Raw genomic sequence first — 17,306 nt, 5'->3', positions numbered from 1 at the left:
AATCTGGTGACTTACCCAAAAACATGAGAACAAGATAGATGTACAAGAAGTAAGAGAAGCTGACGGAGGTACCGATGGCTTTCGGAAGAGGCATGCTCAAGAATTTTGTTTTGTCAAAGATGGGAATGGATTGTATCACCGCAACAGCTACAGTGGAATGAGAAAATGGAGTTTAGCACTTGTATGGGAATAAAATGAATGCAGAAAGAAGTAAACATGCTCACCTTCAGCTAAAGCACCTAACGGATACAGTGGCATCCAGATGGTGTACCGCAGCCAAGTGAGGCTTTTCCACTCTATATTTAAACAGCCCAGCATGTAAAATGGATACCTATAAATGGAGAAGCATGTTAGTTTTACACAAGAAACAACTTGTGCTGCAAATAACAAATCCCTAACAATACATCTTCCTAACTTTGTAGCCTAAATAATCTGCTTGTAAGTTGATTCTTTTTTTTTTTAATCAAAGGAATAATCTTCAATCTGTAAAGCTGAATCTGTAGTTAGGGATGATGCCACAGTGATTTCATTTACATTGTGTGTAGAAATGGCGTGCTTGTTGTGTGAAGAAGCTGCTTTACTGCTAAAATAGCTTCATTTTAAGCTGTAAATGTTTAGTACTGAAGTGTACAGAATTGTTTGAAGGCCTAAATTCTATAAAATTGTGTAAAAATAAGTCAACAATCAACCAGAAACTTCTGCGCATTAAGCAATTTTTTTGATTTAATTTGATGAATTCTGGCTGAAAACAAAAGATGTCCATTTTCATGAGTGTTTACTTTGAACACACGGCAGACACATACCTAAAAATCTCAATGGCACTCCACGGATAGAAAACAAAGAACACAACTGGCCGATTGTGCATTTCCTCCAGGCTACCAAAAATGATGAAGAGGATAAAGTTCCTTCCAAGCACCTAGTACACAAAAAAAGGCCACAGAAGCTCAATAAATCAGCGCTTGCACACGAAATTTACCGGCCACTGCATGAAACTTGACTTCAAAAAAAGGAACGTCCCACACCTGTAAAAGAGTTGGGAAAACACCTGTCTGGACCACGCCAAAAGCAGCATTGAGGACTTCTACTGCAGCCAAGGTCTGGCAGAAGAACATCACGTCCGACATTGTGTGAAATGTGTCGTAGAGAGAATCTAAAATGAGTTTTAGAAACTGCATTTATTAACAGGGTTTCTGTGAAGCAACATGAAGCTTCAAACTACAGCGTCACAATTTCTCACCTTGTCCAAAGATAAAGAGGCGTACAGTCATGTTGACAAACATCCACGAAAAACCAATAAACTGCACCAGATTATACATAAACAAAAACCCTGTCTTCAGGCTGACAAATCCTGAAACATGTCAGAAAAGCAGAAAATATTTGGCAGTTAATCCATGCCATCAGAAAAGTTGTGAAAACAGGGAGATGCATCTAAAAAGTCAAGATTTTTAATGTCTGGAATGTCCAGTAATAATCATTTAGTTTGCAAAACATTTTGAAACCACCTGATAAAATAAACATTTTTATATCAACAGTATTTGCACTCACCCTCTTCTTTGTGCCTTGAAGCCTTCAGTCTGTTCTTTTTCTCCTCCTTTTCAAAATGAACAAAAACCATGTCTAGTTCTTGAGTTTTGGCATCAGTAGTACAATGTTTCATGGAATGTTTTCGTAGTACTGACATCTGGCAAGCTTATGTCTGTATGTTATTCAATAAAGCTGTTAAATGTGCATGGAAATGTCCCACTGATGTAAAAACACAAGTTTAAGCTCACCTTTTCTCGGATCTCCATCTCAGCGTCTGACTCGTCCAGCCAGCGGTCAAAGTCAGGTGCCAGGAAAACAGGTTTGCGCTCCTGTGTGGTCAGTCTTTCCCACCAGCCTCGCTGCTCTTTCCGCACTGTGATGTTTACCTGCCGCTGTGTGGACTTGTGGCTCACCTGCACACATGAGTTCATGTGAAAAGAAAAACTTAAAAGCATCATTAAGAAAGGAGATGCAGATATCTACGACCAAATCCAAACATGAATACATACCCCTGGCTTTACTGGTAAGTAAAACTCCAAGCTGAAGTTGTAATCATTATGTCCTTTTGCACCATGCCCCTGGGCTACACACAAAACAAAACAAAATATCACAAATTTTGCACTTTTTGAAATATTGTGTTATGACTGCGGTTGTATGTGTAATTTCCTGTGCTGTGGGTCCTTTTTATGTGCCTATCGCGTATGCAAATTGGGCTGCGCCTCACCACCGCCAGGATTGGACGCCAGAATGACAGGTCGGGGCCGGATTGGCTGAGGATACCAGGAAGGCCGCGATAAAAAGGCGGAATGGGGACGGCCGTTTCTCAATATGCGTTCTTGTCCGTACTTGCGTTCTCGCGTACTCATCAACAGTCGGAGACCGAGTACTATTCCAATTCGAAGAACGCATCTGACCGAGAACGGAAGTAATACCCGGAAATGTTCTCGCTCCGCCCACATTTATCGAGACTGCATTCGGACCAGTCTTGCGGACTTGGGGCGGCCAAATAACCCATAATGCATTTCGCGTCCACCCGCGGTCAAAGGCCGAGGAGGAAACTTTCAGAGGTAACACATTTTTTGGGGAATACTACTATTATGATACAAAATGTAGTTTTCAGATTATTTCAGGTGAGAAAGTAGTTGTGTAGAGGTCAAATATGTGGTCAATTTAGCCAGATAAAGCCGGATTAAAAATTGACTCCAACGGTTTCGGAGATGTGAGCGTCCAGGTTAGACGGCTATGAGCGGCCGGTCAGCCTCACTGTAGCCGCCGAGAGCAGCCTGATGTCGGCAAGACTTTTTGAAATCTGCCGCTGGCTCTGACGGTTCTATGGCGGTTAAACGGGGATATAAGTAGTTTTACGTTCATCTAATGGTCACACTTTGGCCTCATGGTGTATTTTTTTATTGTTCAGAGAAAAATGGGCTTGAAAGAAGTTAAAGCTAATACTCATAATATTGTTAATGTTTTACTCAATCGCTGTCTGTGTACTTCTGAATTATTGTCTTGTCTTCATTACCTGTAGTACAGCTTTGTTCTATTCTTATGACTGTTACTGTGCAGTAAAAATAACATTTAGACAATATTTTATTCCAGGGACATCTGAGGAAACCCAGATCCTCCCTGACTGCTGGGAGACTCCACAGACAGAACATCAGCATCAGAAAATGATTAAATGTATTTAAGCTTTTTGCAATTAAATATTTTTCAATTGTGTTCAAAAAATGAATCGAATTGTTGAAGCCAGAAGTAAAGGTTGCTCTAATCAGACCTGTTTGATCAGATGCCGCTGATGTTTGAAAAGGTTTGTTTTATTGCCTGACAGGCAGATGAAGAGCTCACCTGTAGGGACTCACCTGTACTCAGGTATGTAATGTATTTTAGTCATGTTAATAATAAAACTGTAAACCATCCATCCCTGTTAATGAGGTGTCCTCGTGAAGGTTTAATATTTTTTCAGCAATCAGTTTCTGAAAAGTACGGAGTACGGACTTGCGTACTTAGAATTGAGAAACGGCCGTCATCTCCGGGTCAGAGGATCAGAGGGTGTTGCAAACATCCTACCCTGTTTCCAACCAAGGCACACGTCAGCACAATTCGTTTCTGTGATTTTGAGAACATAGACTAGTCGCAGTTTGATTTCTGAGAATATAGAGTAATCGCAGTGAGCAGCCACATTTTTGTTTAACTGTTTTTTCTCATGTTTAAGTTAGGATAGGGAGGTAAGACTTTGTTGTTCTTTTTAAAACTTTTGTTTTGGCAGGTCAGTTTTGGTTAATAGGTTAGTGGTGTTTTGTTTGTTGTTTTTGGTTTTGCTCACTGTCGCTTTTAGTAAACCATCACCATTGTTAAATTCACACATTTGTTGTAAATAAACACATAACTTGTATGAGAAAACGTGTTGTAGCTGCTTGGGACCAGGGGAAGGATGCCTCTTCATGTTACATTCAGTGACCCCTAGACTGGGCGTAACAATAGTCACAACCAAATGTACATGAAATCAATGAATGCATTTCACCTCTAAAATGAAGGACATCTTCATGCACGTGGACGTCAATATTCTGCAAAAAGAAAGACAGGCAGATGATGAGCAAACTTCCTCATTCATTCTGAGAATTCAAGCATCATTTTACTTCCTGTGCACAATACTGCTGAACAGAGATATTATTAAAACATTTAAAGGACTGGTAAGTTGGACCTAAACAACCATTAATATATGATTATCATAATGATATATAATCCGAAAATAACAGTGATATTTAAGTACCAGCTGGAATAATTTTGTTCTTTGCAGAAACCCTCGAGGAAATGAGCCAGATTTTACACAGTCTCTGCCCTGAATCTGCTCTTGTTCATGCCACTGTATAATGAATAACGATCAGTATAGTGCTATAAAAAGAAATCTATGACTATGATGCCTAAATTAGGCAGAGAGTGGTGGATAAGGTCCTGTTTGCAGCCTGGTGTTTGGTCCAAAGTTACATCTTCATCAGTGACATTTATGTCACATAAATGTCCCCACACTCATATTCTCCCTCTTCATACCTTTATGACTTCTCTTTATGACAACGAATTCTGCAAACCTCAGAATAAATCCTGACAACTTATGTTTTGGCCTCTACTTTCTAAATGTTAACTAATGATTAAAAAGGTTTCTATAAACAATTGAACTGTGATAAACAAAAACAAACTGTGGGAAACATTTCTGCAAAGACAATGTGGTCACATAATGAATTCCTTTACTGTATACAGTATTATATCTGTGTACAAAATTGCCATATCCGTGATAGATTTATTTGCTGTTGTGCTGAAACATACAGTACACAACAAGCAGTCTTTTTCTGGTGGTAAAGCGCATCTCGATGTTGATGACACAATTTCGGACTATAGCTGGGATTCTACAATTCCACAGTTTCATTTAGCAGGAGCTTTTATCCATACATCTGAGATTAGATACAACACTATTGTACATTTGGTCAAAGGCTTTCAGGACTGCTTTGCTCAGTTAAAAGATGCACTCAATAAGCATAAATTAGCTTTCAGTGGAGAGAAAGCCATATACATGATCTTCATCAGAGACAAAAATACTGCTTAGACAGTCTGGTCACCTCTACTCTCAACGGAATAGGTATTCAAAAATTTACAGAGTATAAATATTTCTTAATCTGGATCAATGAGAAGTCTTGTATCTTTTACAAGAATAAATCATGTTTCTCACTGCACTGTAGAGAAAAGTTTATTGAGTATACTTTTCTATCAGTACTGGGTGATGGTGACCTTTTATATCCACAAGCATCAGCAGTGACTCTTAAACCACTGGACACCATTTATTACGCTGCATTAAAATGTATCAGTGGTGACAGTTATAATACCCATCACTCTGAGCTGTATTCTACGATTGGCTCACTCTCTGTAAGAGGTGACAGTCACTGGGTGTGGAGAAAATGATCCACTGTCATGTTTCGAATATCATTTACTCATATTCCTGGCATAGACATTAAACACATCAGTGCTGACTGTAACACAAGACATAAACCTAAGTACCTGACCAGCTTCCACCTGTGTCGATTGTAGAAATTAATGTGTTTATATTTATTTGGATTCTTATTTCCTATCACATGATGCATTACCTACTCTGCAAGATTTCGCTGTACTGATGAAGCAATTATGGTACATGCAACAAAATCCTATTAGCGCAACGCTCCCACAAGAAGAATATTATATAAGAAGACACTGAATGAGTAGAGTGTCACTTGATGTGCACTTGAACTATGTGCAGCCTATGCAGGAGACAGAGAGAGCTGCTGTCATTGGAAAACCAGGGATACATGCAGGCAACCACGTGGCTCCTGTATGGCATTAAAATCAACTGTAATAATTAATGTTACATTTTTCTTTCTTGAGGAAGACTCTAAAGTACTCATGCAGCCCAAAACTCAGTTTGATGGCTGACAAGGTCTGTTGGTGCAAGTGTATTTAATACAAATTGAAGAAGGACCACTAATTTCATTTATTTTTAAAACCTTTAACTGTTTTAACCCTATGCAAAAATTATTGGATCAAGCTGAAGGTGTCGGCTGTGTTTATTGAGCCTGGAAAATCCAGTTTCACTCACTGCAACCCGAATTAACAAGAAGAACAATCTGAAGCTGAAATAATTTCTATCCTGACGGCAATTCAATTCATTTTAACTTTCAGCTGTTCTTGCTTTAGTTGATTCTTTTCTTTTTAATTATATGTGCTACTAAATATTTTAAGTATTTTACCTCAATGTAATGAATTTAAATAAAGGTCGATAGCTAGATAGATAGATAGATACTTTATTCATCCTCTTAAATGAATGAATGAATGAATGAATCGGAAGCTACATCTGCAGGTAAAACACCTGTCTGTCACCTGTGGGGTGAGCTGATAATGTTACACTCCACCCCCGTGTACCAAGTGGTGCTAGAAGGTATTTTCTAGGTTTATTAACCCATATGTGACTGACAGTACATGCACATTTTTCTAAAATCAAGATAAGAAGAAACCAATGAGCAGGTTTGGTGGAGTAATACCTGGCTGATAATGGTGGGTCCTAGCAGAGCGTTTTGCAAATATTAACTATCACCTTAAATGACTGATCTGGTTATCATCCAGATATGCAAACTGAGCAGCTGGACAGCGGTGTGACGTTTACAAAACCATGCAGCCTTCATTTGCATCAGAAACTCTTTATCCCCAGAGACATAAACTGGTCGTAGAGGGAGTACTGCGAAAGCATTTCCCTGATGAAAAGTGACGGCAGGAAGCAGCTTACACTCACCTGTGCGTCAGTCAGCTCCACTCGCAGGTAGATTTCTTCATGGCGCTGAGCCCAGTAAACGAGAGGTGTGAGTGTCATTGTTACGTTTTTTAACAGAACTTAGCTTCAAACAGAGATATCAGGCTGAATAGGACATGAAGAGACGTCAGCTTAGCCTCAGAGGTTTCAGCAAAACAGGTTGCCCAGAATATTCTACGGAAGCGCGCACTCGCCATCTGTAAGCGTAGCGACGTGCTCGTGCAGGAAAGTAGCCGTTGGTTTTGCTCTTCGCTGATTGGCTGGTGGCGAATATTTACGGAAGGGGGAGAAATTCACAGGAAGACGGTACGACAGCGGTTTGCAGACCTCCGCTTGGTGGTATGCGAACATGCAGGCAGACGATCACGTTTCATGTCTGAAAGCGGATTTATTGGAATCTTCCGGGACATTTCGTGTTCTTGTCGGAGTAACAGGAAGCGTCGCAGCCTTGAAACTGCCTCTTTTGGTCTCGCAGCTTCTTCAGCTCCCAGGGGTGAGCTGCGTGGCATTTAATATTTTTTAAATTTTTACTCCTGGTTATTTTGTCTGGAGTCTTTTTAAATTTTTTACTAAATGTAACCCATACACCTACACACTTTGATTGTTTTTCTTCCTTTTATAGAGCGCAGGAGCTCACCTTTACCGCAAGATGGAGACGTTAGGTAGCAACATAAAATCCACAGCAGTCTAGTTATTACAATCAAGTCAATTTTATTCATGAAGCACATTAAAAACAACAGGAGTTGAACCAAGGTGCTGTACAATAACAGCAACCCATAAGACATAAACACAATGATTAAAAAGACAAATCTAATTGAAAACACGATAAAATAAAGGAAAAGTAAGTGATGTATAGTTGTAATTCTCAGCTTAAGTATTGTTTTTTTAAATTACTTCAGTGTATATTCGTGTTTATTTAAAGCCCTCAAAATGCATTCAGTGAGAGTGTGACAACTGTGTTTTTGTTTATTTGGTTTGGGATTAGTCTAACAAAACAGTAGCTCCACTGTAGTCAATCAGTTTGAATGAGCAAATGCATGAGGAAACCCCTAATAATTTTATACATCTGTTACATTGAAAATGGCGTTTTTAATCATTGGTAAATTTTCTTCATTATACTCAATAAATGTTTGTTTTCCCATTTTAACAAAAATTATTTTATTATGGAAATTTTATTAGTAAATAAATGCACCTAAACAAAACAGTGTGCTCTCTGGGTTTTTAGTTAACACACCTGCGCAAGACCCAGTCATCAATCAGTGTTTCTGGTTGCTGCAATTTTCTCTACAGACCTCTTCATATTTTCTCTTCACTGAAGACAATGGTGCCCTTGTCATATGTATCAAATTAGTTGTTGGGATGGAAGTGTTATTTGGCTCTCTGACTATTATTGTGATCATCTAATGGCCAAAAGTTGACTTTAAGATTGTCTATATGTTGCTTTTCCATTTTGATAACAATCTTACCTCAATCTTGCTGATACAGTAGTTGATTGGCATAGGATATTTACATTAAAAAGGTCCCAACAGGAAGAATTCTAAAATATTGCCACTTAAAGAAAAATCATAGTTTTGTAAGTCATAGTGCTGTCACGGCGTGGGGGTGAACCCGAGCAGAGAGCACACAGACGAGGGACTGAGGCAAGAACAGAGGTGGATTTTATTGTTTTAAACAGAGGTTAAGGGAGTGCTGGACGGGGTGGGAAAACTGTTGTCTGGAGTAACTGAACTAAACGGGGAGTGTGGGGGGTGACTGTACCAGGAACCGGCGGCCCAGTTGGCATCCTCCATGGTGGGGGTAGGTTGGCGGGCAGGAGAGCCTCGTTCCAGGGGGGGCGACAGGCGGGGTGTTTTCCAGAGCCGAGGGGGGCACACGGCAGGCAGAGACCTTCCACAACAAGTAGGGAATCCAGGAGCAGGCAGCAGGTCCAAGGTGAGGGAAGGAGGGGGGAGGTCTGGTCAGGGCTGGATCCGGAGTGCAGGAGATGGGGGGGCAGAGCAGGTGGAACTGGGCAGCTGGGTCAACGGAGCAAAACAGGGTTAGTCAAGGCAAGGCTTTTTTTTTTTTTTAATGGAGAACTTTTGCAAAGTGCAAGGTGAGACAACTGACTGCATGAGCAGAGTTCACTATCTGGCAGGGTGTGGAGTGTGCAGCCGGCTTTTATGGTGGAGATGATCATCAGGTGTGCTGCACCACAGCTGCCAGGAGTTCTGTTGATGAGTGATTGGTGATGAGCAGCAGCTGGACAGAGCAGCTCTGCTGAGCTGCAGCAGGAAGGTGGAGAGAGGAATAGGAGGAAGGAGGGGGAGAGGGAGGATGAGGGAGGTCAGGTGGAGGATGAGGGAGGTCAGGTGAGGGCTGAAACTGGGACAGAGGAGGGAGCCCTGACAAGTGCTTAAAATGTTTTTATGAAAAGTGATACCCAGCTGGGACCACTTTTGGAGCAGTTTCATCTATGGTACCTGCTAATATTGGCCATAAATGCAGAAAATGTTATTTTGTTTTTTTCTCATAAATTATGCCTCCTAAACTCCTATTCGTGTCAATCATAGGAAAAAAATTCAGCCTCTTGGGGTCAACAATAATGACTTCATGGTTGGTAAATATTTTACACATGTTCAAATCAATCAATATTCACTACTTTAAAATAAATTAGCCAAAATGAAGATGATCAGGCATGGGACATTCTGTGAACTGAGGCGAAATGACCTTGTTGCACTAAACAGGGAAATGAAGCTACGTCTCATTTGCATAGCGATGCAAATACACTCTGAAATGTATTTGTAATAGCTAATGCCTCGCATTCAGCACAAACAACCAAATTTGATCTGATTGACATGCCAAACAGATGCCAAAAACAGATGTTCCACCTGAATAAATGAAAATATGCATGTATATCAAAACTAGGCTAAATATGAAATCCTACATTTAATTGAATATCATGCTCTAAGGAGCAAGGGGGCATACTGATCCAATTATTCAATGTAATCTCCACCAAAATAGTGTGATCAGTCATGGCAGCGGCAGTACTGTAAAAAAAAATATATTTTATACATACACGCATGAGCGGTGACTCTTAAATTCTTGGACACTATCACTTTGTGTTAGTCTTTATCACTGGTGGTAGCTATAATACTGAATGAGTAGATTGTTACTTGATGTGCACTTAAATTGTCTACAACCTAAACAGATGTATCTCGAGGAGACAGATAGAGCTGCTGTCAATGGAAGATCAGGCACATGCAGACAACCACATGGCCCATGTATGACAGTATAGTCAACTGTAAAAATGAATGTAACATAAGAATCATTGTTTTCTCTTAAAGAGGAATAGAGAGAGGAATGTTGGAGCTATGAAATTACAGTGGACCATTCACCCATATTTTACAATAATGTACATGCTGTTCATTTTTACATTTACAAGTGGGATATTGATACGTGAACAACTACTTTAAGATATTTAGCTCTGTAATCATCTGTAGTATTTGCAAGGACATTTCAGGATGAGAATTAGTGAGAGCTTTTCACATTGCAGCTGCTGAGTCAGTAAACTTAAACTAATGAATGCATCTGACCATGAGTATGAAGACCTCACAATTTGGGTGTTTCAAACATTACTGCTGGATACAGGCCATAAAAACATTACTACAGCAAAAATGTGTGCTATCATACACATCACAACAACACAATTCTGTCAGAGTTACTACTGCCTATGGATGAATGGGTCCATTATAAAAGTTGATGCTCATGTGCTAATATGACTAACATTATAAACATATTATTTGCTCAATAACATGATGCCTTGCCAGAGACTTTATTCTGCTATTAAAACAAGTAGGTGACACAGTGCGTATAAGGAAATTCCCTGAATGAGCAGATTGTTATCTCGATAAGAGAACAACAGCACCACACTTAAACTCTCTGCTGACTCTCTTATTGGGCATTTGAACTTTCGCCACTTTTGAACTGTCCACGACCTTACAGATGTTCTCAGAGGTGACAAAGAGAGCCACTGTTCTTGGAGAAGAGCAGAAAGACAGGCAAGCGACCACATGACCAATGTGTGAAAGCATACCTAATTGCATTACCAGTTGTAGCAAGTATGTAACATAAGAATCATTGTCCTGTCTTGGTCAAGAAAGCGTAAAGAAAAATGTTAAGAAAGGCACGATGCTTACACAGCCAGGAAAATGGATTGGTGGGATTTTTGGTGAGATGTAATATCAAAATTTGCTCAAAGCTACCAAAGTACAGCAACTATTGTTTGTAGGTATCTTTTCTGGCACTGTGGCAAAATGACTATGTTCATCTAAAAAATCTCTGTGCACATAAATGTCTTGTTTCAGGTGGATGTACGAGTGGTAACTACAGAGCACGCCAAGCACTTCTACAATGCAGCAGAGGTCTCCGTAAAGATCTACACTGACAAGGATGAGTGGGAGGTAATAATAATCTTGACTTACACGTTCTAGTAAAGCCATTAATAACCGACAGTGCATAGCAGAGTTTCTCGAAGCTGGTACCAACAGTATTATAACAGTACAGTGGAAGATATCTAAAATCCATATTTTAATAATTTGCTTTTTTAAATAAAATGTTAAATAAATGCACAATATCTGTTTTTTCTACAGTCTATGTGGAGGTCTCTTTCCTCTTTTGAAATTAAATGTATAAAAGAATGCCACAGTCAGAAAGTTTGAGACATAAAAACATGGCCATGGGCCAGAAAAAATTGAGAAACACTGGTCTAAAGTATCATACATTTAAGGAAGTGAAAAAGTGAGTGTCTCATTTTTCCAAACGGCATGTCGTTTATTTAGCTGTGGACAAGGAGATCTGACCCTGTGCTACACATTGAGCTAAGGCGCTGGGCAGACCTACTTGTCATTGCCCCCCTTGATGCCAACACTCTTGGAAAGATTGCTAGTGGCATTTGTGACAATCTGCTGGTGAGAAAATAAAATTATAGCGATTTATTACACCCTTTCTCTGAAATAGTGTCCTGGTTGATTAGTATTTGTCCCTTGCAGACATGCGTGGTAAGAGCCTGGGATACCAGCCGTCCTCTCCTCTTCTGCCCTGCTATGAATACAGCTATGTGGCTGCATCCTATTACAGCCCAGCAGGTGTCCAAGCTGAAAGAGTTTGGATACGTGGAAATCCCCTGCATTGCCAAGAAGCTTGTGTGTGGAGATGAAGGTGGGTTTTCATACCAGGAAAACGTCAAGTATTGCAATTGTAGTGACGTAATACCAAGAAAAGCAACAGCAACAACCAGCAGCTCGTTTGCATTTTACTTGAAAAATGACCAAAGTAATTTCCTAGAATAAATTATGAATCAGCTAATAATTGCAGCACTAAGTTAGATTTTTTTCCACCAGTTTTAGCATGAGGTAAGACCACGATGCAGATACAGTTAATTGTTGCCGAATCAGTTTTATTGTGTGTATGAAGAATTCTTACTGAGTTAATTTACTGTCATAAATGTCCTGCCTGCAAGAGTCGTAATTGTAACATAAGCATAAAGACTGGCAAAATGCAAGACAGAACAGAGGCAGACGGATGTGCAACAGATGTTGGTATGATACTGAAAGTGATTAGACAAGTAATGCGTAACAATAGTGGGTAAATCATGTGTCATTAGTGGTTTAGAAGTGAATAAGTTTGTAAAAGAGACAAAACGGCAACAAGAAGGCACACATCACCCAGATAAATATATATTTTTTCCACATTGTGTTATTTTAAAAAAGCAGAACCTTCTATGAGTAAACGTTCAGAGAACTTTTACTGTTCTACATATTTCACCCTGCTACAGTCAGGTAAGTGTATTTCAGGGTGTGTTAGTACACTGTGACTGTTAGGTGTGGTAGCAGGTGAATAGGTCTCATTTCCAACCACATGCTCCAGGAGATGGCTCAGGTGTCCTTAATCCTGGTAAAGTGACTTTACCGCATGATGTCAGTTTATTAGAGCCCTTAAACTGCTCCTAATGTGATCCTGTGCATGACCAGTGTTCCACCCAACCAGGATCTGTCATTGGATTGATTGATTCATTCAACCTTTATTTGAACTCAGAGATGCATTGAGGTAGAGACCTAATTTACAGTACAGCTGAACAAAGAGCAAATAAGCAAAAAATGTAGGCATACAAGCAAAATGTAAATATATTAAAAAGCAAATGAGTAAAATAGATCAGTGAGAATGAGTGAAGTAATTGTTTTTGAAGACAAAATGAATCAGCTACAACAGGAACACTTAGAAATGAGATAAGATATAAGTGAAACCTAATTTGCCCTAAAATTGAAAATGAGTCAAGCTTCAGATTGTTCTACGTGTTATTCCAGGTTGAAGGTGCATAGTGAGTAAAATTAGATTTTCTCTAAAAACTGTTGGTACCCTTCAGGATATTCCCATCATTTGAGTGTCTTCAATAAGAGTCCATATTAAAAGACAGCAGCTATGTTATGTTATGGGCTGAAAAAGTACGAGTCTCATCAATAAATAAAATAAAACCCAGTGCTGACAACACAGTTCCCACAGTCACGCAGACAACCTCCGTGTATGACCAGATAGCTGTTAGTTGAAAAATATCTAGGATGACCTTGGTTTACAGCCAGTGTACCTTATTTCAGACACATTTAACTCAGTGGAAACGCTGGAACAGACCCAGAACTGATTGGCAGGATTATAGAGGAATGTCTAAAATTACTGATGCCTTCCTACTTCACTACAGCTGATGAAAAGATGATACAACAAATGAGAATGGCTTCAAGAACAATATTGGGACAGTTCAATATTTTCCTTTCATTTATTCATGGTTGTTTTGAAAAGTATGTCTTGGATCTTAATCCTGTTGGAGGAGCGATGACTTGCAGCTGAGACAGGACTCTGACACTGGGTGGTTTGCTTCCCTCCACACTGCCTGAATAATCTTCTGACTTCTTTGCACTCTACACACATTCAAGAAACCCTGTGATAGACTCAGTGCAACAGTCCCATGACATAACAGCCTCTTTCGTGTTTCTCACTGGAGATGGTGTTCTTTTCCATGAAAGCTTTTTTTTTTCATCCAGTGACCATACAGCTGATGTAACTTACCAAAAAGCCCTAATTTTGTTGTTGTCTGTCCAAACAGCATTCTGCCAGAAACATTGTGACTTTCTAATATCTATTTTTAGAAGACTCCAGTCTCTTTTATTTATGTTTCTCTTTTAAACCCGGGGTCTTCTTTCATGGAGCCAACGTTCATTCTTATGATATACTGTGCCAGACAGTGTTGTATTTTTATCTTAAAGTAAGGCTGTATGTGTTCTGAAGTTTATTTGGTGTATTTTTCATCATTCAAATAATTTTTCTACTTAATCTGGAGTTAATTTTCCTCTTGAGGAAAGCATCTAAGGAGGCAGGCTATGGTTCCATGGACCTGAAACTTCCTAATTATACTGGCAGCTGTGGTCATACAAACATCAAACTGTTTGGAGATAGCCTTGCAGACCATGCCTGCCAATTATTTTCTTTTTTTATTTCCCAAGTGCACTCCATAAAATTTAGCAAGAATTCTATCTTCTAGTACTTCTTGACACAGAGGAATGTCTTGTCAGCTCCCTTCCTCAGAACCTGTACTTAAGAGGCAAGTGGGCTTCAAAGTACTTGTTCAACCGTCAAACAGTGTCTGAAACCTCCTACACCCACAACAGCGGAACAGTTTTTTTTACTTTTGTGAAACGATAAGCGTGCCCACTTCAGGCAGCACGTACGGTGAGGAGGCGAGTGGGCAGAGTTCTAACTTCTTACTCAAGCACGTCTTTCATTTTGTCGCACTTTTGTAACATTTTACAAACAAGGCCAAACCGTTTGAACAATTGTCGCATCTCACCAGCGTCTGTTACTGCCAAATATTTGACTCAACCTTCAAGTGTTCAGAGTCTTCAGATGAGCTCAGAGGATACAAACAAAGTAGTTACTTTCGAGCATAAGCTACCTTTAGGCTCACTAGAAGACCACAATGGCTTGGTCTTGACGGAAGTGGTACACTACAAGACCTTCCACTTAGGACTGTTAGGCGAGATCTTCTGTTGTCTGTTTTAAAGACAATTTTTAACTTCTTATGTCATATACAACCATTCCCTCCAACAAAGTAGACATTTATTAGCATATATTATTAGACCACTCAGGCGTTTTCCTTCAAAGATGAATTTTTGGCTTCCATCACAGCGGTTTTAGCCAACACTAAAGGAAAAACCAACAGCACCAAAAACATAAGAAATTAGAACAAATACATTTTCGGATTTTTTTTAACCGGTTTTAGTCATTAGGATTTCATTTACTCAACTATAATATATATTTTTGGTCATCAAATGGGCAGAAATAACAGGGAACTGCATTGGTGTCTGTCAGATAAGGTAACAGACACTCAATGCCTTCACTACACTGACATCAGTACACTGTGACCTCCTTCCAAATATGGTACAAGCAGTTCTAATGTCACAATGTCTGCCAGTGTAGAGTCTACATACAGTGCACTTTGTACTTGTGAACAAGTGTGATATGTGGCCTGTTAAGATTCCACAGTATAGGGTGCTACTATTTCATCTTGTCATCCTTATTGCAACTTCCTTTGCTTCCATTCAGTCATTTCATTTGTTGCTATGACTATATATTCCAATGGGAATATCGGCTTAAAAAAAATAAGCCTCGACACTTATCCTGCTTCAGTAATGAGTCGGCCAGTTGCTTATCTTATGTTTTCAATAAACTTAAATGAGGTTGGCCCAAGGGGCAGGTACAGGAACTTGCCCCTGATGACATTCATTAACAGGATACAGTTGTTTGCTTAAGGGCGGAAGCTACTAGTCTGGTTTTAAAACTCAGTCTTGTGTGCAGTGAAAGCAAGGCAGAAGACAAATTGCTGTTAAAAATATTGCTTCGGGGAGTATACACTTTTATGCAGTTGCGCTGTTATTCAAGGATATCAACAGACTGGACAATTAGAAGTCATGTTTAATTCCTCGTCTTGGTAAGGTACTTACTTTGTCATAGTGGTGACGTGATGAGGGCCAGTAAAATGAAGTCTGCATCTGCATGATCCAGTGCAAGACATTGACTATACTGTATCAATGACCTCAGTATGTCTTTTTTTTTACTTGCACAAACTATTGTGAGTGAAGGGCAGCTGTATTCTTCTAATGAAAATCTGCAAAGACATACATATAAAGCTTTAAAATAATGTAGTAATGCTGCAACATCAAGGGTTAAATAAATGAAATGTTGAGTAAATCTTTCACTTTTAATATTACATAATCAGTGTTTCTATCAGGTATCAGGTAGTGCAGTGTCTTTTTCATGCAGTGGGATCTGAACAAATCATTTAGCATTTCAGATGCAAAGTATGTGACTGCACAAGAAAATATGTGCGTTCATGTGTGTTTATAAGCATGGAGAATGTGCTCAAAGATTTGCATTGCAGTTGCATGTGGTTCCTTTGTGTTGCTGCTGTCAAGCCACTGACAGATAATGATTATTCCTTCCTGCAGAAGGTATTTCTGTACCCTCTAATGCTTTACTTTGCTGCAGGTAAAGGTGCCATGGCGGAGGTGTCGACTATTGTCAGCACTGTAAAGCAGTACCTGCAGAAACCAGATGAGTCATCTCAGAAAACATGAACGTCACGTCATATTGTGGATTCCAGCTGACGCCAAAGACAAATACAAGACAAGCATAATCTCTTGCCTTCAAATTTATGTCGGGACTTTCAAGATCCTACACACCCATGCTAAACTCTCACAGCTGCTTTCACCTGTTTCATCTGAGAAGTCCTCTTTTTAGGATAGTGTTGTTGATGTGTATAGAAATTGGCATCTGCCAGTCTCATCTGTTATTCCTGTTGCACCTGTTAGGGCAGGGCACATTTAATGTTTGTATTAGGACATGGACAATGAAAGTCTTGTGTAGTTTCTTGCATAGACTTATGAAACTGCAACATCTGGAGCAGGCTCACTCCTGGGGTGGTTTTTAATATCACCTATTCATTATGGATTGATGAGCTGTTGACGAGAGATTTACTATCAGATAATAATTGCAATTTAAACTGCCCAACTTTAGTAGCACTTTATTAATCCTGTAGCATAGCATAGCATAGCATACATGGAAAGAATGAAAAATGCTGTTCATGCCTTAACAGTTTTCTGTCTACAGAAATATGTGTGTGTACAGTCTGTTATCCTTTGCGCTGACGGTTCTAACAGCATTGTACACCTTTTCCTTGTTCTTTTCTTTGAAGGTAGTTGGCAGAGAAATGGTGTATCACTGCCAGCCTCTTGAAAAGAGTGATGTTGACTGGACAGTGACAAACCTGTTTAATTATATGCTCCACTTGGCCTTCAAAGGCATCCTCTGGCTTTCTCTGTTATTGTTTATGTTGTCTTTATTATTAGCTCAATAAACAATACAGATGTTG

At 39.5% G+C, this 17,306-nt stretch overlaps 2 protein-coding genes across 4 annotated transcripts in view; one reads left to right on the top strand and one right to left on the bottom strand.

Annotated features, from left to right (window-relative positions):
- hacd3 (3-hydroxyacyl-CoA dehydratase 3) overlaps positions 1-7,047 on the bottom strand; it is a 7,881-nt gene extending 834 nt beyond the window's left edge. The window contains exons 1-10 of one of the 2 annotated variants that reach the window (XM_023280987.3): positions 6,833-7,047; positions 4,046-4,088; positions 2,034-2,107; positions 1,773-1,937; positions 1,546-1,591; positions 1,238-1,348; positions 1,023-1,150; positions 804-916; positions 225-331; positions 16-147 (exon numbers count right to left, since the gene is read on the bottom strand). In XM_023280987.3, coding sequence (XP_023136755.2) covers positions 16-147; positions 225-331; positions 804-916; positions 1,023-1,150; positions 1,238-1,348; positions 1,546-1,591; positions 1,773-1,937; positions 2,034-2,107; positions 4,046-4,088; positions 6,833-6,910 — 997 coding nt within the window. In that variant the 5' untranslated portion in view covers positions 6,911-7,047. Of the gene's footprint in view, positions 1-15; positions 148-224; positions 332-803; positions 917-1,022; positions 1,151-1,237; positions 1,349-1,545; positions 1,592-1,772; positions 1,938-2,033; positions 2,108-2,248; positions 2,484-4,045; positions 4,089-6,832 lie in introns of those variants that run through there. The other variant, XM_055006221.1, reaches the window with a different exon arrangement.
- ppcdc (phosphopantothenoylcysteine decarboxylase) lies at positions 2,452-17,306 on the top strand. 2 transcript variants are annotated; one of them, XM_055006224.1, is made up of 5 exons: positions 2,452-2,591; positions 11,197-11,292; positions 11,671-11,799; positions 11,881-12,049; positions 16,424-17,306. In XM_055006224.1, the coding sequence occupies exons 1-5, from the start codon at positions 2,541-2,543 to the stop codon at positions 16,510-16,512; spliced, it is 534 nt and encodes a 177-aa protein (XP_054862199.1). In that variant the 5' UTR covers positions 2,452-2,540; the 3' UTR covers positions 16,513-17,306. The 2 variants fall into 2 exon arrangements, with proteins under 2 accessions (XP_054862199.1, XP_023136756.2); XM_023280988.3 differs by lacking the exon at positions 2,452-2,591 and adding an exon at positions 7,111-7,343.

This window comes from Amphiprion ocellaris, chromosome 3, assembly GCF_022539595.1.
Source record: "Amphiprion ocellaris isolate individual 3 ecotype Okinawa chromosome 3, ASM2253959v1, whole genome shotgun sequence".
Taxonomy (NCBI): domain Eukaryota; kingdom Metazoa; phylum Chordata; class Actinopteri; family Pomacentridae; genus Amphiprion; species Amphiprion ocellaris.
The sequence above is the reverse complement of the archived record's forward strand: the minus strand, read 5'-3'. Positions and strand labels throughout refer to the sequence as shown.